This window comes from Mycteria americana, chromosome 6 (genome assembly GCF_035582795.1).
Source record: "Mycteria americana isolate JAX WOST 10 ecotype Jacksonville Zoo and Gardens chromosome 6, USCA_MyAme_1.0, whole genome shotgun sequence".
NCBI classification, from domain to species: Eukaryota; Metazoa; Chordata; class Aves; order Ciconiiformes; family Ciconiidae; genus Mycteria; species Mycteria americana.
Window position 1 is genome coordinate 39,441,125 of NC_134370.1, and position 23,894 is coordinate 39,465,018.

Below are 23,894 nucleotides of genomic sequence, written 5' to 3' on the forward strand. Positions count from 1 at the left end.
GAGGAGCTTCCTGAGCGTGCCAGAAATTATAGCTTTAATGTGTGAAGCATTCAAAATTCAGCACACTGCAAGGATCTGCTCAGTAGCTGGAATGTTTGTGCTGTTCAGTGAAGTCAGCTGGCAACAGAAACAGAGCAAAATGAATGATAAGGTCACTGACTGCGTAACTTTTCTCAAATACTTTTCTGCAGCTGGCAAATATAACCATACATGGATAAGATGTGGTCAAGGCACACTGTCTGTTCACTGCCGGGACTCTTGCTGGACACTCAGGTACCAAAACAACGGCCAGAACAGACTTGCACTTCAGTAATTATTAAATGTGTTGCTCTTTTCAGTGTGATCTTGCTCTTTCAGTCTCATTCTTGGCTCCAACATCTGCATGGGTTAAATTACTTTTTAAGGGTTGAAATTCTGTTGCTTTGCAGGCAAAGTCCGGGAGTAGAATACTATTTAATAGAAGAGACTTTTCTTAATGCCAGTTGGCAGTGGGTTTAGTCAATAAATAGGTTTTTGATTCTACTGCAGGTGGAAGCAATATAAGTAGCCTCTAGGGAAAGACAAAGAGGCATTTTAAATAAACTTCTTGGCATGTTAATCATCTTAAATCAAGTACTGGGGTTATCCTAAAGCATTAGGATGTGACTGGTAAAATGCCATCATGCATTTGTAAACTCTGAGCAACCCCCTGATAGAGATACAGGACCATATTGGAAAAATCTTTGTTTAGAAGGACAAAGGGAGTAATCTTTATCTACCTGTAAGCCATGAGATCAGGAGATGGTACTAAAGACTTTGCTCTAATGCCTCTGTTTCAGAAAGAAGCACAACTTCTTGCCCAAGGATGTCAAGGCACACACATCTCTCATTGCCGTTCTGTACGGCTGGAGGCAGCTAAAATATGTTTCATCTATTCAGACTCTCCACAAATCATGGTTTAATTCCATCTTCTGCACCGATTAATTAATGGTATGTTCCTAGTCTCCGTGAGAGACCAGGCGGGGAAGCTGGACTAAATACGTGGCACGCTGAGGCTACACATAGCAGCAAAATAATGCCTTTTGTCTTCTTCTCAATGCTGTTCTTGATGTTGCCCAACATTTTGTTGGCTCTTTTTGGCTGCAGACGCGCTACTGGGCTGAGGATCTCAGACAACCATCAACAGTGACTTCAGGATCTCTTTCCTGGGCTGTGACAGCTGGTTCCAGGATCAGCATTGAGGAGCTTTGGTTTGGATTACTTTTCCTCTACATACATTACCTTACGCTTATCCACACTGAAGTTCCTATGCCAACACTGTGCCTTTCATTCAGTTTTGTGAGATTCTGTGGGACTTCTTTGCCATTGGTGTGGCATTTTACTGCCCTAAGGAGGTCATGAGCATTCACAGACCTGGAGACTTCCTGCACACTCCCTTCTGCAGGTCATGAATGAAAACGTTGAATAAAACCAGTCTCAGCACCCACCCACTGCTGCCTCGTCTCCACCCTGAAAGCCCTTCCATTTGCTTCCTACCCCTTAACCTTCTCTCAGTCCAAAAATGAACCTTTCCCCCAGATTCTGTGCTTAGTTTCTTTAATGATACAAAAAAATCCAATGACTGTGAGGAACAAACTATTGAAATGCGCTTCTCACCTTTATAGTCCTCGTAGCTTTCTAATACAAAAGACTTCCCAAAATTTACAGCTGTGGTTCTGTTTGTAGAAGAGGTGATCCAGAAAATACATAACTGCCATGAATTAACCTCACAGTCATTTTCAGAACGTACTGGATTATCTCTGGAGAGTGTAGGTTGGCTTTTGACACCGTCCCTTTGTTTTCATTCTGGAAAACCCCAGATGTACCTGGTTGCCAGGGAGGAGAGTAGTGTCAAAGAGTTTGTATCAGTCAGAGCCAAGTAAAATATTAATCATTGTGGGACCTGATGCCTAAGTGACAAGGCAGTAGCTAGGAAAGAAAGTCGGATAGCAGCACCACTGAGTTTTACAGCTACAACAGACAAGGGTAGTTTAGATTTTCCTTTACTTAACAAGAACAAAAAAGACAGCACAGAACAACTGTGAATTTATCAAAGGATTAAAAGCCCTGAGCTATTTTAAGAGGGCGCGATACAGCTACCCTTCTGCTGTGAAACGGCAAGAAAAAAAGAACTGCAACACGACTACAACTTCCACGCTGCTGTGACAACGTCTGCCGTACGCCGAATGAGCAGGACAGGCCCTCCTGCCCACAGAAGCACCGCTGCAGATGCTCTCACCCGTCCAGCAAATTATTGGTTTCACTGCTCGATGTTTCTTATCAGGACCACACATATGGTCCAGGTCGGCTCTGTTGCAATCTGTTCGTCCGGCAGAAGCTACGCAAGCGCGGCCGCCTGCTGCAGGAAGTGGCTCTGTGGGCAGCAGGATCCACATCTCTTGCACAGACCTTGCGCAGAAGACACGGCTCCAGCAGAGGAGCAGTATTTTTGACGAGATGGGGAAGAAGTGGCTGTGAACCATCCAAAGGGACAGTCAAAAATCCAGCACTGCTTGTTGTGAGCATACCTCTAGAGTACCAATGTTTTGGCCAAGTCCCAGCCCCACTAATCTGTTTACCTAATGTCCCCCTGCACTTCCACTGAAGTATGAGCTTATTTCCTGTACTGAACTACCATGCGTCTTGCGGTTAGTTATTAACTAGCTGTTGTGTTTGAAAAAGGGCTTTATTTCAGCAGAAAGAGATTCTTTTGTAATCCTCGCGCAGTTCAGGGGAGCTTTGCAATCTGACGGTGAGACATCCTCTTGCAGTGCAAAGCAGTTTGTGCGAAATAAATGAGTGTGTAATATTAATTATTATTATTGTATTGTTAGTGTTCACATTTTTGTCAGACTGAGTGAGGGAAGATTGTTTTCCAGTAAAAAGAGTAATCCAGGATTAAGCATAATTTTGCCAAATGCATTTTGTTGGGGGGTGGGGGTGGATTCCGAACAACCTGCTCCTTCTTTAGGAGCTGTTTGCAGCCTCTTTTGCTTTCTCTTCGAGTGCAATTGCACAGCCTGGAGACAAGAATTTTCCTTGGGAATCTTGCTGGTAGGTTCAGCTTTCAGTGCAAACTCTTACAGTATCACAGTCTGTGGAGAAATTAATTATTTGTCATTTCTGGTACTCTGTTGGTTTCGCTTGTCTTATTTTAGGAGAAGTTCCCAGATAAGATCAGTGAACTCTGTGTGCTAAAGTGTAAGGGTGGAATGAGTGAGTGGAAGAGTCTTGCGTCACTTGATTTCTATATGCATAAATCTGACTAAAGCAAGTATCAGGGAAAAGGAAATAGTCAGTGTTTACTTATTCATTACTCATGCTTTTGTATTTCTTTTAATCCCATCCAGGCCCACTTCTGTTAGCTGTAAGGATATCTAGAAGCTCTTTGTTCAGGAGTAGGCACTTGAATAGCCTTTAAATTCCATTTTTGTGCCTTTTAATTAATTTTTTTTTCCATTAAGATTTCGAGCTCAGGTGGATCGCAACATTAAATGGGCACTCATGCAAGTCTGAAATGCCATCTCTGTTTTTCTCTCTGCATTTAGACCCAGATCAGCCGAAGTGTCTTGCATCTCCGCAGGGGGAGATATCTTTCCGCAAGGCTCAGGTTGGCATCTGAACCTTGCAGCAGCTGCTGCTGCTGAGACTAGGAGCTTTCTCTCTGCCAGACACATACCACTTGTGCTTTTTTTTCACTGTACTCCTCGGTAATTTTTTTTGTGCAAGGGCTGACCAATCTGGGGTATTTCTCTCCTGCGTCAGCACCCCCCAGGGAAAATTCAGCATCAGGGAACCAAAGATAGGAGCTTATGCTTGCAACCATCTGACTCCTAATCTTTAGGGCTGGACACTAATGACTGATGAGAAGGGCATATTCGGGAGGGAGAAACATAACTTTTCTGACCAGCCTTGTTACTTCAGAAAGGATCTTGCTGAGTTGTTACCACTGTCTTCCCCATATTACCCAATTAAGAGAGTGAAACAAATTGTTCCATGAACTAATGAAACTGTGTTTTGCTAGATTTATATGCTACGCTCCTTCCTCTCACTCTTCAATACCCTCATTTTCCCTGTGACCTTCCTGTTCCTTTGATACTTTAATTTCCTCAGTAAATCCCCCAAATTGCCATCCAGTTCTCCCAACCACCTGCCACGTATCCCAACTATGGGATGGGGAAGAGGTGGCAAGTAACAGCTGAGCTCACTGCATTGTCGTTCCTCTAATGTCAATGCTGGTTCCTGATATACACCAGCCCATTTTTATAAAACCTGGGGGAACATCATATATCTGTTAAAATTCATTTTCCTATCTCCGGCCTTGTTTTCCCATTCCTGCGTCCCACTGATGCTAAACATGACTTGATACTGGCAGATACTGCGGCAAAAGTGCAGATCTAATATTCACAGAGTTCAGCTAATTTTATAACGGAAAGAAACAGTGGAAAGAAAAGGCAGTAATTACAGGCTGACAAATAGAGCTGATATATGCCCTAGTGAAAAGAAATGTTAATAAAGTCCCCTAGCCTGGCAGCAGGCTTTGGGGTCCTGTGAGTGAACGCACAGCTTGTGCATCCTCTTCCCGTGGGGAGTTAAAATTCAGATTAGAGATCAATCCCTTATCCGATTTTGATCTGGAGTCAGGCCTGGTGCGCCCACCTCAAATGCAAGAAGACCAGCACCTACAAAAGCTTGATGAGGCTCTGTTTTAGACTGCTTTAAAGGTCCTTACCCACTTTAAAGGTCTGATAGTATTGACATGCTTCAGTTTGCTCTCGCTTGTAGTCCCTCTGATCTACTGGAGAGAAAATAAACAAACCTCGGGATGACGGTGAACTGACATAAAACTGAAGAGGATTTTGGGCGTATTTCTGGTTATCGAGAACCAGCAGAGGGGGAACGGCCTCTGCCCGCCAACACAAGGCTCTCGCCGCACTCGGCGGCACGCTCTCCCGGAGGAGGCGAGGGAGCGACCGCTGGCCCGGGGGCAGGCGGCGGGTCGGGGTGGCGTGGGGATGCCCACGGGGCTGGGCGTTACCGGACCCTCCGGTTTCGGGTGCGCGAGGCCCTGCTGCCCCCGCAGGCGGCCGCTGAACACAGGCGCTGCCCGTCCCGGCCTCACCGAGGCGCCGGGGCCCGGGCGCGGCCTAACCCGAGGGCCGCCCGTCGCTCGGCGGCGCCGCCACCACCACAGCGGCGGCGGCGACCCCCGCCGCGCCGCGGGCCGGGCCGGGCCGGGCCGGGTGGCGGAGGCGGAGCCGCGTCTGGGGCGGGGCGGCGCCGCGGCCAGTTGCTGCCTCAGCGGCGGGGTGGGCGGCGCGGTGCGGTGCGGAGCGTCGCGGCGCGGGGTGATGGAGCCGCGGGCCCTCGCCGCCTGCGCCCCGGCACGCAGCGCCCGCTGAGGCCCGGCCGCCGCCGCCGCCGCAGCGCGGCCGCCCCTTGCCTCCCGCCGCCACCCCCCCACCCCCGGGAAATGGCCACGGAGCCCCCGCGGCTGGCGCCGCCCGCAGCGGGGCGCCCCGAAGGCGGGCGCGGGCGCTGTGCGGGCGGCGGGCACGGCGAAGCAGAGGAGGCCGCGGCCCAGCCGGCGCTCGGCGCCTCCCCGGGCCCCGCGGCGGCGGCGGGGGGCCGGCGGCGGGGGCTGAACGGCTGCGTGCCGCTGTCGCACCAGGTGGCCGGGCACATGTACGGCAAGGATAAAGGCGGTGAGCGGCGGCGGGGCGCGGGGAGGGGGGCGGTGGTGGGAGCGGCGGGCCAGGCCGGGCCGCCCGTGAGGGGGTTCCCCGCCTTCCCGTTTATCTTAATTCTTCCAAACCTGGTTGTGGCGGGGCGGGTCTCGCTTCAATTCTCCTCACGTCCCGCTGGCGGCGGCTGGCAGCTCTGCTGTTGGCGGGGCGGGGGGGGTTGGGGTCGGTGACAGGCGTGAGCCGTTCACCGGCGGCGGGAGGGGGACAGACACGGCACCTCAGGAGCGGCGGGCAGGGCTTGCCGCCTTGGTGGCTGAGCTCCCGCCGCCGGGCTCAGCCCGCCTCCCGGGCTGAGCTGCGAGCACCTGTTCGACCCCGGATGCCGGCCTCAGCGGGGGGTGTCGGTGCTGGGGTCTGGCGGTCACCTCAGTGCTGAGGGGTCAGTCTCCCTGGCCAGGGTCTGTACCTCCCTTCGAGGGCTGGAGGGGCTGGCAGAGCTCACCCGGCGTGCGCAGGTTGTGGACGGAGCAGTATCACTGCTGTTGAGTATCTTTCTTCTGGTGGTTTGCATAAATGCTAATGGCCCGTCAGGACAGGATAGTTAACAGTCACCTTTAAGCCAAAGGCCTCTGCAGTTCAGCTTCATTTTAACAGATACCTTTTAAAAAAGTGGGAATTTAGGTAATGGCATGCTGGTACCCTTGGAACGTATGTTGAAATTATGCTCTATCTAAAGGGAACCCCCAAACCTGTGGCCACCAAAAACTTCAGCAAAATATTAGTAAGCGATTTGCCAACCTGGGATAACTTCTTAGTTGCTTGTTTATTTGATAGTAAGACTAAGTCCGAACCAATGGCTAGTAAGCAGTCTAATAATACAAATATGAGGATACAGCATTTTTGAAGCGTGCCTCTGCTAGCCTTAAATTTCTATTTTAATTCCAGGTTGAGGAGTGAGGTGTTGGCCCTTCTGATGAAGGTGCCTTTTAACATAGGCAGTGGTCACTGCCAGAGCAAGTGGCCAAGTTAATGTTGCCAAATGGTATTTCTCACCCTTCCAGGACATCACATTTGGTATAACTCCTGACTCTGAGCCAAATGTAAGGTATACAGCCATTCAATTCTCAGTGTGCCCTTTGAGAGTAGCTATAATGAGTACCTGCTGTCATATTGCCTTTGAACCCTGTTGGTAGGAACTGCCTCTGCCGAGTAGGCCAACGGCTGAACTTCAGAACCCCTTCAACTGTCAGTGAGTGGAATTACAGCACTAATGGCACTGTGCGTTTGTCTTATCTACAGCCTGTGTCCGTGGCATGTCTTGCTGCTGATAATCTCCACAGCAAAGTAATTCTTGTTCCTTGCCCTGCTGCAACCAGTGCAATAACATGTCGAGGGAGGTGCATTGGATCCTTGGAGTTGTACATCTTCCTCATTGTTCATAGGTTATAACATGGGGTGGGATCAGGCAAGAAAGGCTCACTTCAGGGAGAGCCTCACCTTTGGCCTGTCAATTTTATCGCAGTTGGATCAAGACAACACAGGTGACACACCATCTATATTGTGGGTGCAGCTCAAATGGATTAGGTAAAGCTAGCTCCACTACATCTAATGAGCAAGACCAAAATTTTGCTGCAGAGGTTGATCACCATGGTTGATGATCCCATCTTAGAAACTGAGTTTTACATTTAAGCAAAGACCAAAGCTGCTCTGGCGCTTACAGCTCTCTCATTGTTGTAACTGAATCTTCTCATTTTATTCCTTTACAGATGTTGTATGTAGGAGTGCAGGCAGTTGAGATGCTAAAGATACAGGGTCATGTATAATTCTGCAGTGCTGCTCCCTGTGGTGTCTTTGTTGTGAACTAGTGGCCAGATGTTTGGATATATGTAGTTGCTAATAGCACTGGTAAGGAATATCACAGACAATCTGTATGCCAGAATCTGTGAGAACTTTAACCATGTGTGAGGAGACCAGTGTCTCTTCTACCTTCTCTGTTGCCTTTTCTGCCTTTTCTTATAGTAGTCACCCTTCCTGCTATTTTTCGTTCTTCCCTTTTCTACCCCCTTGAGTCTTTAGCATTTTAAAAGCCTAAAGCTATAAAACCAGTATGCCTTTTTGTCGGGATATGTCTATTGCTATGCATACAATATGGCAAACGTACCTTGAAGGTTGTACCTGGCTGGTGTTAGTATCTGAGCTGTTCACTGATTCAAGCTCAGGGCCTTCCTTGTTTGGCTCAGCTTCTTCCTGCATGTCACTGCTGTCCTCTGTGTTCGACTTCCCTTCTGTCCCCATGTACAAACACGCAGAGGACTCAAAGGTATCCAAACTATTTTTTAACTATTTAATTTTTTGGGTTAAAGTACACCTTAAAATTTCTTTGCTATAGGGTTCCCTCCCTCCTGAATAACCTTTACATTTTCACTTTGCTCCCTGTGACTGTTACCACTTTGCAAATAAAGGGCTTTAGTAGTCTTCCTGCATGCACACATAGACCTTTGGCTTCTGGGCATTATGGCTGACCTTTGGTTGAATGCTGTGTTCAGTAGTGCTTCCCCTGGCACAGAGTAAATCATGTGTAGTAAGTAAGGTAACCACTTTGGGTTGTGGCTTAATTCCATAGGCAGGGGGAGAGAGATGGGAGCTGATGGGATACGCCACCTTATAGAGCCTCCTGCTGTGGCTGTGGCTTGGTGCCTGTACCCTCAGAGTGCTGGAGGTCGCCAAGCCATTAGTGGGATTCTGTAGCTAAAGGAGCCATTCTCTTTTGGTGTGACTTGCTCAGTCATGCAAATCACAAAACTTCGAACTCTGGCTGTTGTTTTCCCAATGCAGAGGTTAAGGTGGCACATACATACTGGTCAGTCCTTATTAGATACCCTCAGAGGATCTTTTCTGAAGTAAATGTTCAGCATGTTTGTGCAGAACAGGTTTTGTCTATAGTTTAGTGAAGCATATGGATTGGATGTGATTTTTTTGTTTGTTTGTTTAGAAGAGTGTATACATCTGTATTGGTTATATTTGTAGTAGATTTGAGTTTCAGAATGCTAGCAAGCTTTGCATGCAGAGCCATAGAGAAATGTTTGTGAGATATTTCAGAATTTTAATTTCAGTAAAATTTTAATTTTGGAAGCAGTTCTGCTGCTTCTTCAGAAATGTTAAATTGCTTATTCATACGTTAAAACAATACGTATTCCCTGTTTGTACTGAAAAACCCCAGGAACCCTAGAACAAATCCATGACCGATGTCCATATGTTAGTATCATCTGCAGGTGATGGTATCTCTGGTGGTTGTTGTAGATCAGAGGGGCAGTTATGGAGTTTTCATCTTTGTGGTGAATGTTGAAACACGAGTCTTTGGTTTCCAGGCCTGCCTCAGTCACGGTTACAGAGTAGGTGCTCTAGTCTGTCAAGAAATCCAGAGGATGAGGGGACTTTAGACAATGTCAGGTTATACTAAACTCTTCAAGTAGCATGTATCAATCCAGTAGTGTATGGGTTCTACTTCCAGGAATATTTGCCTGGTCTTTCTACCTTGTAGATTGTCTACTTGTCTTCTCATCAAAGCCAACATGCAGGTTTTGAGGACTATGTGTTATAAAACCGTTTTTAATGTTGTGATTGTTAGCAATTCACATTCAAAACATGTGCCATTCAAATACTTTGTGCACTTTGCTAAGTGGTTTTTAGCACGTGTAAAAGGTTTCGGGGAGGTGGTGGGGGGAAGAAGCTATTGAGTCTCGAAGATGTGGTAGTCTGCCCATTGTTGCGTGGCAGTATTTTTCTAGGTCTGGAAAGTATACAAAATCCAACTTTCAGCAAGCAACATGACTTGAGAGCTGTTTTACGCAAATTTTTAAAGCCAGTCTTTGTTCATTGGCACAGCCAACTAATGAAGCAACTTTTCTAAGTCTGGTGGTTGTTTTAAAGTAAATATCTTGGTCTCTAAAGATTCTGTTTAATTTCCAAGACTGCACAACAGAGCCCATTCAGAGAGAATGCTTTCTAGAAGGTGAAACCACAATTGCTGTTACAACTGCAAACTCTTTTTGGGACACAAAGCTCCTGGCTCATTCCACCACGTTTCCTGAAGTGGTAAGCTGAAGATGGAACCTATTTTGGATACAGTTGACGTTTTTGCTTCTCTTCTAAGCAAAATAAATTACTATCTGGAAAGCTATGAATAAATCCTAGGAGAAAATTTCTTTTTCAGAACTAGGTTTTTCTTTTTCCCTTGCAACTGATGATCTTGAAATTTAGAGTGCATTTCACAGGGATGCAGTTACTTTTCTCCATTCTTGCCCATATCCATCTCTTGAGTACCCTCAGATATTCAGTTGTATTTCTTATGCAGCTACTCAGTGATATTGCTGACTGGTGAGTCATTAAGACTGTTTCAGGAGGATACTTTGGGTTTTTTGGTGCAGGCATGGTGAAGGTGGTTCCCTGACTGAGGTGAAATTCTGTATTGTAATTATGGGTGATACAAATAGTAGCATCTGATTAGCATGGAGTCCTATAGCTACTTCTAGTAATATAGAAGTGCTCTTTCTATGCTACTAGTTTAGAAATACATTCACAGGACATATTTCTATTTTAGCTAGTGAGAAATGCATTAAACTTGGTACTAACTCCTTTAGCTTCTTGGCACTGTTGGAAAAGCAACTTATCAGTTGTTTGAAAAGGGAGTGTCTATGTAATCTTCCGTAGCTGAATTAATGGTTTTTTTGGGTGGAACTTTTAATGTCAAATCCCAGTACTGTGTTGGCCTTGAGCAGAGTTAGGAAATCATCTGATAGCTAGAAGAAGGGGAATGCGAGCAAACCTCTGCTAAGGGTTTTGTGTAGGAGCTGCCAATTTCGACTCTACTGTGCACGTACTGAAAGCAGTACAGCTTTGCAAATAGGCTGTCCCTGATGGTGTATTTGCTATTTATGAGAAAAAAATAAAAGCTGTATCTCTTAAAACTAAGCCTGAAGGAAATGCTTCTTTTCTAGGTATACTGCAGCATCCAGATGGGACTGTCCTGAAGCAGTTGCAGCCACCACCTCGTGGTCCCAGGGAGCAGGAGTTCTACAACAAGGTGAGGGTCCTGCAGCGTGCAGGGAGCTGGCTCGCTGCGGGTGAAATGATGGGTGTGCTTCCTGTAGAAGTACATCCTTATTGTTGCGGTTGGGAAAGTGCAACCTAAATACCTGAACGGTAGGTCACTAACAGCCCTGTCATGGTATCTGTGTGCTGTCTAGAACTTTCTCTTCTTTGAATATCTGTGCCCATGCCATACTTGCTTCACTCCCAGGATTTAAGCTTGCTTGTTTGCTCATGGGACCAGCGGGGTTTTCAGAGCATCTAAGATTTTATTGAAAAGTCTTGTATTATCTCCATTTATGATTAAAGGGTGGTATGTTTGATCCCATCTTTCTCATGTTGCTGAGTGTCTCAGAATTGGTTGCATCTAAATTTAGCATCTTACACTTCCATCTAGTCTGGTTTATTGGTAGAAATATTGCTCTGTTCATTGTATTAACTGTTCACTGTATTAAAACTCAGCTCCTTTAAAAAGTCAATAAAAAGTGAAATCTCCAGTTGTTTTAACTTTAGTTTGTTGTATTTTTCCTATTGCTCAACCTCAGTTTGCTTTATCAGTAACTTTAATAATACAAACCAGGAAAGCTGTTGCTTATTGTCTTGTGAGGGTAAACTGTTTTCCCTTACCAACCTACCTGCTCATGACAGTCTGTCACGTGTTTTTTTTTCTACAGTGGCTTGATATCTCATCCCTTTCCATGGCTTATTAGGTATGAAGAACTGTAGAAATTTTCATGCAGGATGGGAGAGGAGTCTTGAGACCCTCTTTTTGTGGTGGTGTTTGGTTTGGTGGTCTGTCCCCCCCACCCCAAAGGCTATTAATTTAAGTTACCAAAAGACCTTACATATTTTGTGGAAATGTCTCGCATTAAAATAGACTAAGCAACATACTCTAAGCAAACAACGTGTTTGCATACTAGCATTATTTGATAATTCTCATGATGGGACTGCTAGACAAAACAGCAGCTCTTGAGTTAGTAGGAGGTCAGCAGGAGCCAGTTAAATCTAAATGTAAATATTTTTCTGAGGTTTCTCAGTGACTGTCATTTAGATGAGGTTAAGATAGATGCAATCCAGCCTGAGTGGTAACTCTTCAGTAGAAGGAGAAAGCTTGAACAGACTCCTTTGAGTGCCAGGCTACTTACTCTTCTGTGAAATCCTGAGGTACGGACGTGCTATCACTGTATAAAGCCAGCAGGTAAGAGGGGTAAGCTTGAACATTGCTTAGACATTAACTGTTCACAGTGCAGGCTTTATCATTTTGCCTCTTGCTTAGACTCACGTGACAAGCTGTGAGCAAGACCCTGGGCAAAATCTTTGAGAGAGAAGTCTGTATTAGTGCCCTTGTTATTATGCCATGTCATAGTGGAAGAAGTCAGGTCTCAATGCTAGTAACTTGGAAAGTTAGCTTCAATTATGTCTTCAGGGCCTTGCCAGGTTGCTTCCAACACTGAAGTTTTTTGGTTATAAGCTATTTGGGAAAGGGGTTGGGCAATTCTTGAAAAATAGTGGAGAAAGGGGAAGGTGTACACACAGTTAGTTGTGCATGGACCAGAATGCCTTTTTGTGGGAGAAGGGAAGGAGAGCAAATGTGTGTACGTTATGTAGGTGAAAATACAGGAGAAAGGTCTTGGGGATTTGTTGTTTCTCAATGATTAACTACTATCATGTTTGCTCTCAGGCAAGAACCATGTGATGCAGGATATAGACACCTAAGCACTGCATATGGTTGTTACAAGATGAGGATTACTGTGGATTGTGAGGTTCAGTGTAAGGTACAGTTTCACATACAGGTTGAGCTGATACAATAGCTCATTGCTGTCAAGAGGGAAAGGCCTTTCTTCCCATTCTTGCCATTTACCTTGGGCCATGCTGGTGCTTTTTGGACATTGATGAACTGATTTGACTTACTTAAAAGATGGCAAAACTTCCTTGTGTTGGTAGTCTTCTGTCACTTTTAAGTGTCAGAGATTAAACTGATAAGCAGTGGGAACAACAGCAAGGCTGCCCTGTTTTGGTGACTGAGCTCAATGCACCTTGTGGTCTTTAATCAAAGAGACATTATCACGTTGGAGTAGGCTAATGAGCCTCCAGAGAAAGGGGGAAGGAGAATTTTAGCACTCCTTGAGACAAAGGGTTGTTTACAAGGCAGTCAGGTACCGGAGATGGTGAGAAGCAGTGCAGAAATGAAACAAGTGAAACAAGACACGAATCCCAGGCTGTCACTTCGTCAGGACTAGACAGCAAGTCTGTTGATATGATCAAACCAGAAGGTTACCCATTAGTATATGTGGATTAATTGTGACTTTTTTTTTTCATTTCTGCGCCTGTTTTTCATATGTGCTTATAACTGTTTTGTCTGTAGTGACAGATCAGTTATTGCTTCCTTTGCATGCTACCTTACCCTGGCCTGAATTAAGATTAGTACCCCAGTACGTGGGCCAGAAACAAGAGGGGTTTTTTACTTATGGGTAAAGCAAACCTCCTCAGCAGAAGTAATTGAGAACCTCTGGTGTTTATGGTAGCAAGAAGATGAGCATGTCTCGGCTTCAGCTGCACAAGTCAGCTGGAGAGCAGGTATCGCAGATCTGAGGCAGAAGTGTCTTCAAATAACCAGCAGTGACCAGGAAGTGGTATTTCAGCATGCAGTCTGAGTGCTCGTGAGCTGAAGGTTGCAGGGAATGTGTCATAATAGAAGATAATGAGGCATTAAGAGACAAGTTTGACTATAACTCTGATGTATTTAACCTGATACCAGGTAGATATTATCTTCTGTCTGGACAAGACAGTCTTCTGAAACTGCTGGATTTGCTTTCAGCTGGATGTGTGAACATGACAGAGGGGCATAGTCTGTGTCAGTGAATCACCAGAAGTTTTTTCCCCTGGTTATTGATGGGTTATTTCCCCTGGTTACACAAAGCTGAGTGCTCACTGGTAGAGCCCAAACAAAATGGGCTTCCATTTTGGAATGGAAACTTGAGCAAGACACTATAGTGCAAAATACTAATAGTGATCTGAAACCTGCTCAGAAGTGGGTGGCAACTGGAAGTTTTGAAAAATTTCACAGGTCTCTGTCAAAGTGGAAAACTGGGAAATCTCTCAAGTAATTCCTACTCAGACTTCCATTAGGCTACCTTTCTGTTTTCCTGATAGTATATTTTCAGTTTAGCTGTTAAAAAAAAACAAAACACCCACCCACCCTCTAAATACAGGTCTTATTTCTTAAGAGATTATTTCACCAAGTAAACCAAACTTTTATCTCTACTATAGCAATATATGTCATTCCCTACTGATGGGGAAATGGCTTGTCATGCTTCTGTGTTACAAGGGAGAGGAAAAATAGTATGACAAGATTATTCTGAATACCTTCTATGATAAACTGTAGTAGAACAATGAGCTGTTTGTAGTCATTGTTAGTAACTTACTATGTAATGCTTAACTTACCATTGGAGTGTGACTTTCCAGTGGTAATGTCCACTTTCTATTGAGTTCTGTAAATATGAGTAATTATCAAATCAAAATAATAACATTTTAGTTTTGTTCCTGCAAACTCCCTTCCTGTACCTGAGGGTGTGAACTTCTAACAAACATAGGCTGCATAACCATGGAGTGTTTTACTAGGTCTTCTGGTACCCTTATCTGGGTAAAAAATTTGGAGTTTTTTAACCTTGAATAGCTACAAAATACTTTGTTTTCAATAGGTATGAGCAGCAAGAGAATGAAAAAAATTGAAGTAGAAGGGTTGTGGTTTTTTAAGGACTGTCTACACTGATGATCAGTTGTTTCCATCTAATGGAAATACTTGGTGAGAACGTGTAGGCGGAGGCACTCTAAAGGACTGCTTTTAAAGGAGTTTCAGGAGGGAGCAGTATACAGAGATGTGGAAACAGGAAAATAGCGTTGTTTGAAAATGCAGTATAATATATTATGTAGTAGTGACCCATTTCCATTGAAGAAAATAAATCGGTAAAAGGCAGTATGTGTTTATGGTAGGCTCCCTACACATGCATGTTAAGAAATCCACAGAAGTGGGCTACTACGCGGTGTGTTTTAGTATTTGGCTTCAGCCTGCTTTATGCCAGGGTGCATTTATACATGCTGAAACAGTCTGATTTAATTCAGCAGTGTTGGGAGAGGGAAGGGAAGAAGCATATCGGCCCTCCTACAGTGATCTCTTCTGTCAGATGAGTTGGGAACTGTAAAGGTAAAACCTCCCTGCTTAGCTGGGTGCAGAGCTCTTGTCTCAAACATGCCAGGCTGTACCCAAGAGCACTGTGTGCTAGCGTAACTCTCTCTTCCTATTTAAGAGCTATCCTCTTCAGCACAGGGTTTTTCTTAATTTGTCACGTCAAGAATGTAGCATTGCAGAAACTACTGTCCTGTTGGTGCCCTGAAGAGGGGGAGGAAGCTGGAATGTCAGGCTTTAAATAGGGCAGCTGCTTTTGCGTGCACAAAAGGATAGAGCTTGGGCTGCAAGTATTTAAAACTGAGGAAGAGAGAATTTACAGTTGTTGAGGTTACCTTCGTGACTACAGTCTCCTTCAAGCTGTGTGTTTTGCACTAAGAGATGGAGTGTTTCTTATGTTCAACAGAACAAGAGAAGGTCGCTGAACTGTTTTGAAATGGCAGCTTTTTCACTTCTGATTTCTGGTATTTGCTCAGTGGGGCTATAAACCTCTGTTACTGTGTGTACCTGTTCTGAGCACAGCATACTGAAGTTTTCAAGGTTGGTAATGCAGTAGCTAATAAACTGGGATTTTATGCTTAACAGATCAATAAATGTTCCTGTAAACTTTTATTTGAATTGCCTTTCTGCTCTCCTACAGTGACTGGTTGATGCTTGGGGTATGAGTAGTACACCCCCCTCATCCTGCCTGCCAAAAACCGTCCTGAGAAAGCTCTTGCAGCATGGACATCTTCCAGCGCTTACCCTTCCCCCCACCCCCTTTGCTAGTGGCTGCACGTCAGAATTGTCATAGCTAGTTCTCATGATGTTGCCAAGTCATGGCTCCAAATAACATACCTGCAATACTATAAGGTTTCCAAGGCTGTTGTAATGCAAGTCTTACCCGAATTCTCAGATACCCTTGTCCCAGAGTGCAAGGGTAATTTTGGGGGGTTGGAATGAAAAGGTGGACAGGATTCTCCCAGTCCCAGCTCAGCTCTGGCAACCTTCTACCTCTATCCTAATGCTTGGGAAACGAGGGAGCTGATTCACCCCACGTAGCGTTGGGAAAAGATAATCGGGTTAGTCATCTGGCCCTTCTGGATAACAGATCTTCCACCCATTGCCAATTAATGATGGCTCTGTTAACTGCTGTAGCAGTAGTCTGAAAGTTCAGGGTTCAATCCTTGCTGACATATAATATGAATGCAAGGAAGCTGTTACCACTGTAGATAATAGAAATTGTTTTTCACTCTTGTTACGTGTCCTGAAAACAAAGCCAGGATGTAAGAGACACAAATAGCTCCAGCATGTAAAAGAGATTTACATTAGTTAGGTGAGAGTCAGGCACTTGAAAGCTAGGAAGTAATGGTTTCATGGTTGCCCGCACAATTGTTGTTCTGAACTTTTGTTAGATGCATTATAATGCAGCTTTCAGTAGGGCAATGACCTGTCTTTCTGTTTTGTTTTCCGTAAAGAACTTACTAATTCATTTTACAACCTGACGTAAGGCAGAATTAATATTGTTTGTGCAACTTCTGCTGTCCCTCTTGTAACAGTGAGTCTTTGAATTTGTGACTAGAGGATAATGTGTTAGTGAAGACACAATTACATTAATATTCCTGAAGCCATAGTTCCTTGTGCTTCTGTGGTTACAGAGAAGAAACGTGCAGGAAGTATGCCCGTTTGGACCATTATCAATAATCTTCTCCTTACTGTTTCATTTATTTCATTCTCAATAACCTGCCACTACTCCTATGCTGTGGCTTTTCATTACTGCTTGATGCTTTCTTCTTTTTTGCATTGTCTAATTTTAATTAGTGTTCAAGCAGCTTCAGGCAGTGCAGAAGACTTCTGGTGACCTCCCTCCCCCTCCATGGCATAAAATCAAGCCAGCAGCCTGAAAGATGTGTTTTGGCCTGGAAGCTTTTGCATAGAGTTGCAAGAACTGACTCATAAGGCTCAGCCCCCTTTCAGCCTATGTAGCACAAATCACGATAAGGCAGCCTGTGTTCTGTAAACTGTTCTCTGCTAGTGACGAAAAGGAAAGGGATTGGGGAGGCAAAGTATGTCTTGCTTCAGGATGAATTACCCTATTCTGTAAACTCAGTTAACTGGTTTTATAGTCTTGATTTAGATGATTATCCTTGACTGAAAAAGGAGTGGATGATGGCCATCGTGCTGCTATTGTGTACTAAAATATCCTTATCCCGTGATCAAGTCTCCAGCTAAGGTTCTGATTTTCAGTCTTGTATGGACAAAGCTTGGAGAAATAGGATGCGCGGTTCTCTTAACATCTTATTTTGGGGATGCAATGCCTTGCCCAAACCTTTCATTACTACTGCATGCGGAGCTGTAGTTCAATATCCTGAAAGGTTATCTTTGGCCATGTCTCATTCTCGTACATCCATATCTGCCGCATCTCCAGAACAGGTAGTGGTACTGAAGTATACAAGCTATCTGCTTGCAAACATAGCGAGCACATTCTGATACAGTCCATTTCTGCCCTTGGCATCGTTCCTCCTGCTGAGAAACTGTCTGGGAGGGATTCTGTTTTGCTGGGGAAATAAGCAAATTTAAGTTCCCAAACCAGGGTGTGAAATTGCCTCACACTCTATACTTTAAACCACGAGCCTGGACAGAAGTATTGTAATAAAAGGAAGGACATGCAGTGCTCTGCAGCTAATGAGAAGAAAATGGATTTTTGACCAAATTGTGAAATACTGGCAGCTTGTATTCAGATCTTTCTCACGTTAGTTGTCTAAGAGAGATGAAGGATGAAGTGTAGGTCTAAGAATCTGCTGAGTTCCTACTACTGTCATATAAACACTCAAATTTTTTTGTACTTCAGATCGTATTAAATGACTGAAAACCTACTGTACCAGGACAGTAACACTTAAAAAGTGTGGCAGATTTTTAGGATTCTTGCACTTTGTAACAAAAACAAGTTTGGAAGGGATGCACTGTGCAGTAGAAGGTTAACCTAGAAGGGTCTTCTGGTGAGCATCTGTTCCCCATGCTCCTATTGTGTGCCACAGAATAAACTATAACCTGTTTTCATAAATCTAAGAAAACCTCATAAAAGGAGACATTAAAAGGCCATTATTGCAATTTGATGCTATCGGGGAACTACTGGGTGGAGTTGGTAACAGGCTGAGTAGTCTATACTCCATGCTACGTAAGTAAGCAGGAAAGAAAATCCAGTTCTCTTACTAACCTGATTTTGAGGAATATTCCTTCCCGAGAGTAGATATGTCTGAAAATGAAGTAAAAATGCATAGTTTTAATGTGCATATCCACAGTATGTTTAATGGGATTAAGTTACAGTACAGTGCTCCTGCTCTGCTCTAAGGTCATGCAAGCTCTAACTCTTTCAGACTGGAGCAAATATTGTTTAAACTTCAATTCATTTATGAATGTTTCAGAATATGGATAAACTTACTAAAGGTATGTTGGTGTTATATAGAAAATACAGTACTTTGTGCATTATAAGTTTATTTAAAAGTAAGATATGGTTGGTGCCAGTATGGGATTGAGGAAAGTGTAGGTTGCCTCCTTAAATAAAAAGGAAAATAAATTCTGTCTCTGAAAACAAGAATTCCAGTTTCCAGGATTAAAAAAAAAAAAAGAGGCTTGTAATATGAGAATATTGCATAAAGCCAGAACTGTGTATGTGTGGAAAGAGATGTGCATCACCAGTGCATATGGTGGAAAGTAATGTAATGTTTTGGTCTGTTCTTGATCATCCAGGTACCAGTTTAACCATGAGTAAATGAAAAACTCCATTAAATATTATGTTGAATGTCCCACTGTGTATATAACATGCTTGTTAAAATTCCTGTAATATCCAATACTTAGGGAGCAATTTGGTAACAATTATTTTGCAGTCTTTGAGTATTTATTTTTCTGGGTGTGTGTATTATATAAATATACATATGTGTGTGTGTATACACACATAAATATGTGTATGCATGTATATGTATAATACACACACATATGTATATTTTTATATGTATAAAAATCTTCTTGACAAAGCAAAACAAATGACTTGGCTCACCACGCCTGAGTGTAACAGAATCCACTTATCCAGATTTTTAATCTGCTTTACCAGAGCAGACTCTGATCAAAGGCTTCCTAAGGTTTCTTAGTGGTGTTATTACTGTTATTCTTTTTTGGTTTCTCTTCCCCCCCATCCGTGTTCTAGCACAAGTTAGCACTGCTTCTTTCCTTTCTTGCCAATGGTGAGCAAGGAGGTTGTTGGCAGGTTTGGGAAGCAACAGCCAATGTGCTTGTCCAGCAGACTGGTGAGTGAAAGGAGTAAAATCAGCTATGCTGATTTCATGGGCTCAATAGCTGATTTTGTAACTTCCAGTTTTGCAGAGGCAAACATGTAGGTGGGACTCCAAAGAGTTAATCATTCAAAGCAAAACAAAAAATGACTCTAGTTATTACAAACCAGCTATTTTGATGTTAGTGTATCTTCTCTAACAACTGAAAACCCCTCTACTTGGGTAGAAAACATCAGAATAGCTTTTGGGCTGTTTAGTCCTTGTAGAAGGAGCTGTTGCATACCTTCCCTGAATCATAAGCCATCAACTAAAATTCCTGTTAGTAGGTGCCATTCTTCTCTGTCCATTTAAAAAATTAATAAAAATAATAATTTAAAAAATTATTACTAATTGTCTCTGTCTTGGTAAGTGTTCTCATCACAAAGTAGAGCCTGTTGCTGGCAGAGGAGCTTTTGATGTAGAAACTGAGACTATAAATCTGGTTTAACATTTGCAGGGTAGCCCTTGAAATTATCGTTTTGGACACCTGACTGCAGATGGGAGTTGAGTATTCTGGTACCAGAATACTCATACTATGAGATGGTAAAATACATAGTTGCTGGTAAAAAAACCAAATAGTTTAGATGAATAAAATTGTCAAAATTAAGGGGAGCACAAACGGGTGTTTTTTAAAGCAGGGTAAAGACATAATTTTTTTCAGAGGTATTGATGGTAGCTGTACTTAAATGGCAGTTCAAATGGAGTGCCTTGGCCTGGCACTTAGGCAGTGAGCCAACTCGAGGTCCTCAGCAGGCTGTGGGACCAGCTAGATGCTGACATTGCTGCAGGAGAGGGGACGAAAATGTGTGTGGGACTGTGGTACCCCTGGCTCAGTTTGACTTAAACTACTGTGAAACTGCACCTTTAGGGTAATGCTGCAGTAGATTCTTTGTGAGGGCTGCCTCATGCAGTATTAGGAAAAAAACAACCCAACATATGTCTGTCAGGAGTTGGTTCCCCTTTCTGTCTCTTTGAAATGTAAAATTAAATTTTTCCTATTTAAGTGTAACTGCTTCAGGGTTCCTCCCACCCCTTGTTCTCTTTCACTCCCTAGCTTGAATCTTCAGCTGTGATCAGATAGCTTTCCAGAAACAAAGGGTAATGCTTATTAATGTTCTCAGAAAGTGGGACAGCCATACTGGCTGATTTTCCCTTTTGTCCTATTGTTCTACCATTTCACTTTTCTTTCAGTAATTTCAGTGATAATTTAAGCTTGAACTCTTGAATAGTTGGAGTTGCTTAAAAAAAATCTTCTTGGAGAAGAAAGTTTGTATGAAAACACTCTGGCTGCTGTCTTTGTTCAACTTGCTTTTGCATCTGTGAGGGTTTGGATGGGTCAAGGTGGTGGTTTCTGACCAGGTCTGTGTCTTCCCTTAAAATGCGAAGCAGTATTCATGTTGCACTACTTCATGAATTGCAGTAACAGAACTGTCTTTTGGCACAATAGTTGTAAAGATAGATGAGAAAACTGGTTGTACCATGCTTCTTCAAGGGAAGTATGAATAGGCAAAGTGACTTGACTTTTTGCCTTGAAATTTGCTGGATCTCTCTGGCTGCTGGTAGCTTGAGTTTTTGCAGTGGGTAGCTTCAGGACAGCATCACTACAGCTCTATTGGGTGAATGGTAAGTGTTGTCAAACTAAGAAGGAAGAGTAAGAGTAAGTAAGAACAGGAGAAGTATTTAGTGTGTTAAAATTGAAACTTCCTTACCAGATGACCAACGGTAGTATGTCTTAACCATTTTTTTAGGCTATGTTCTCTTTATTTTGGCCTCTGGTGGAGAGTACCTAATGTGAACTCTGGTCCAGTCTGTTGTATGTGCACGTTGACATAACTGAACCAAAGGAATGTAGATTCTGCAGTAGAGACCTTGATGTGCAATTTGCCATGTACTTTTGGATGATACTCACCTAAGAGTCTTGTAACCTACTTAGGAGGCTGCTTAACAGGTGTTTGTGCTGTCAATGTAAATACAATCACCTACACTTTCCTGGGTATCTTAAGAGCTTATTTTTTTCTTTTTAAGAAAAAGCTGAATCGGATTGTGGTGCCTGAGGGATCAGGCTTTGTTGCACATCCTGAAAGAAGAATTATCTTTTGACTTCAAAGAGCTCTCAAGTTCATCGAAGACTCCAGCTCCTACGCAGCTGAAGATGAATGTAACATCTGATTGTGCTAGCGAGTTGTGAATCTAGGAGAGACTGAAGGGCAAGAGGAAGCTCAGTTCTGTGGCAAGAGATTTGTGATGAAATGTGATCTCTAATTTTGCAATTTTGACCAAGAAGGCCCTGACGCCCGCTACCCTGCGCTATGCTCAGCTGAGTGGCTTGCAGCAATTGTAGGGGTGTGTGGGTAAAGTAAATAATTTAAACTTGCTTTGTTGTTAATCTTTAGTTGCCCAGGAATCTTGTGGGATGAAAGATGAGATGAGGGTTTGCTGTCTTGTGAAGAGGGAAACAACCCTTTTCTGCTCGTGATGGGGTAGGGTCAGGTGCCTGCTTATGTCTTTCAAAATACTGCCTTGCCTCTGCAGTAAGTGGTTGTTGGAAAGAAAGAGGGACTGGATGATCTGTCTCTAGCCAATTTACCTCTGACCGTTTCAGAGCATCTTGCTGCGTATGGTAACTGCAGCTCTTCACTCACGGCTCCACCATGGTATTTGTTCAGCATTGCTGCTGGTAGCTGTGCCTGACTGCTGCCTTTTGGTTTCTTCTTCTGTCTGCTGAAGTTTTGAAGCTCTGCCACATTCTCAGAAATGGGTCAGGGTTTGCTTTGCCTCTTGTAAAGATGATTCCATGCCTGGGGCTGCAAATCTTGCTAGGGTCAGCCTAAATTTGACTATATAAAACATGTGGAAGTGGATAAAATAAGACCTACTGTTTTTTTGGCATTGTTAGAGAATGACTGGTTGATAAACATGACCAAATAAGTATCTGTTTGGGAGATTTCTGAAGCTTATTTTCACAGCCTTCGTTGTTTTGGAAGGTAAGATGGCTAACTCCTTGCTATAACTTTTTTTCCCTGACTCCTGGAAGAGGATATGATTGTCACAGGTGTGTGCCATTCTTATTTGAAAATCCATTTATGGGATCAGATTGTGGGAATATATCCCAAGTTATTTTAAGCTTTTTTTTTTTTGACTTTCTGTAGGTATCTTCAGTGAGAATAATGATTACAATCTCACGTATAGTACGGCTACATATTGGATAGTAAAATAAGCAATTCAGTATAATAGCATTTAATATAACAGCATTCACAAATATTTAACTTTTGCAATTGCTCTGGTATCAGATATTTTGAATGTAAGCAGAACTGGCTCAATTCCAGTCATATTTTTGGAAACAAATACTGCGGATGCTTGCAAGTCAAAACACGATGGTACTACTTTGAAAAAAAAGCAAGTGCTATCTGAGTTGTAAAGCCAAGCAGTTATGAATTGCTAAAATCACAGCTGCTGTTTCAGCCTCAATTTTTTGGCCCTTGTATTTGCCTGGTGTAATTGGGTGATGTAGGAGTCCGGAGGGAAATGCAGTGTGCGCTCAGGTAATTAAAGTCTGTAATATAATGTATACACATTGGGAGACAGAATTAAGATTGCACTATCATCTGTAAATCTTGCATTTGCTAATTTGAGCACATGACATTAACTGCTCGTCACCCCTCAAGAACACTTCAAAACCGCATTGGAAACTGAACTCTCTGCCTGTTGTTGGCAACTGGTTGTGTATCCTGAGACTCTGCAAGCTATAGTGCTACTGCCTTTAGGGTCAATTTATGATAGTTGGCAACAAGAAAAGGTGATGCTTCAGACTGACATGCCTACTCTGGCATTTAAAGTTTCCTACTCAAACAGCTTTAAAATAAATGCAAATTTAAAATATATGTTCTTTTAAATCAACTCTTTTATGTACTTTAGAAGATGCTCTTTAGACTGCATTTCTGTCAAAGTGGTATATTTTCATCAGGACAACTGAAGACGGGTCTGTACTGCCAGAACTAGTTTCCTGTTGAAATTTAAACATTTGTTTTACTCTCCCTCTGTCGTTTATGTGATTAGCTAGTCTTTAGAAAACAAAAAAACCCGAATGTCATGCTGCTTTAAATAAGGAAAAGAACATTCCCATTCTCCCAAGCAGCCCCTGTTTGCATTAAAAAACAGATGAATCTGTTTGGATCAGACTTAACAAAACAAACGGAGTGTACTCTGGATTAGAAACTAAGGGATGGTAAATTTGCCTCGGAATTAAAAAGTCTTGAGTAGCTGGAAATTATGACTTCATGGTGTCTATTAGACTATCTGAGCTGCCACAGGGCATATCTGGGGCATATTCTTCCTGTGAGTTAGTTGCTGTAATTTGTAATGGTCATGTTGTGAGCCTTCCAAATGTCAGCATCCTGTTTACTTGCTTTTAAGCCCAACAGTTACTACATTTTTGTGTCTCCAGTTTGTGCTATTGGAAGAATGTAGCCTGTGATATGTAGAATGGATACCTCCCCTGGCTGAGCTGACACTGAATTGTTTTGTAGTTCTTGATTTGTTGGATGAAGACTTTATGTACAGTTACCAGTAAAGCAGAAATAACTTCTATTTGTCAGTGTATGCTGGAGA

The 23,894-nt window shown here is 43.2% G+C and overlaps 1 protein-coding gene and 1 long non-coding RNA gene across 2 annotated transcripts in view; one reads left to right on the forward strand and one right to left on the reverse strand.

The window, feature by feature from the left end:
* Positions 1 to 1,559: 1,559 nt before the first annotated feature.
* On the reverse strand, positions 1,560 to 6,207 carry LOC142411478 (uncharacterized). The gene is made up of 3 exons (XR_012776196.1): positions 5,834 to 6,207; positions 4,751 to 4,816; positions 1,560 to 3,113 (listed from the first exon to the last, which is right to left on the reverse strand). It is a non-coding gene; the product is annotated as an uncharacterized LOC142411478 (long non-coding RNA).
* IPMK (inositol polyphosphate multikinase) overlaps positions 5,182 to 23,894 on the forward strand; it is a 45,025-nt gene continuing 26,312 nt past the window's right edge. The window contains exons 1-2 of the mRNA XM_075505432.1: positions 5,182 to 5,723; positions 10,703 to 10,788. Coding sequence (XP_075361547.1) covers positions 5,492 to 5,723; positions 10,703 to 10,788 — 318 coding nt within the window. The 5' untranslated portion in view covers positions 5,182 to 5,491. The remainder of the gene's footprint in view (positions 5,724 to 10,702; positions 10,789 to 23,894) is intronic.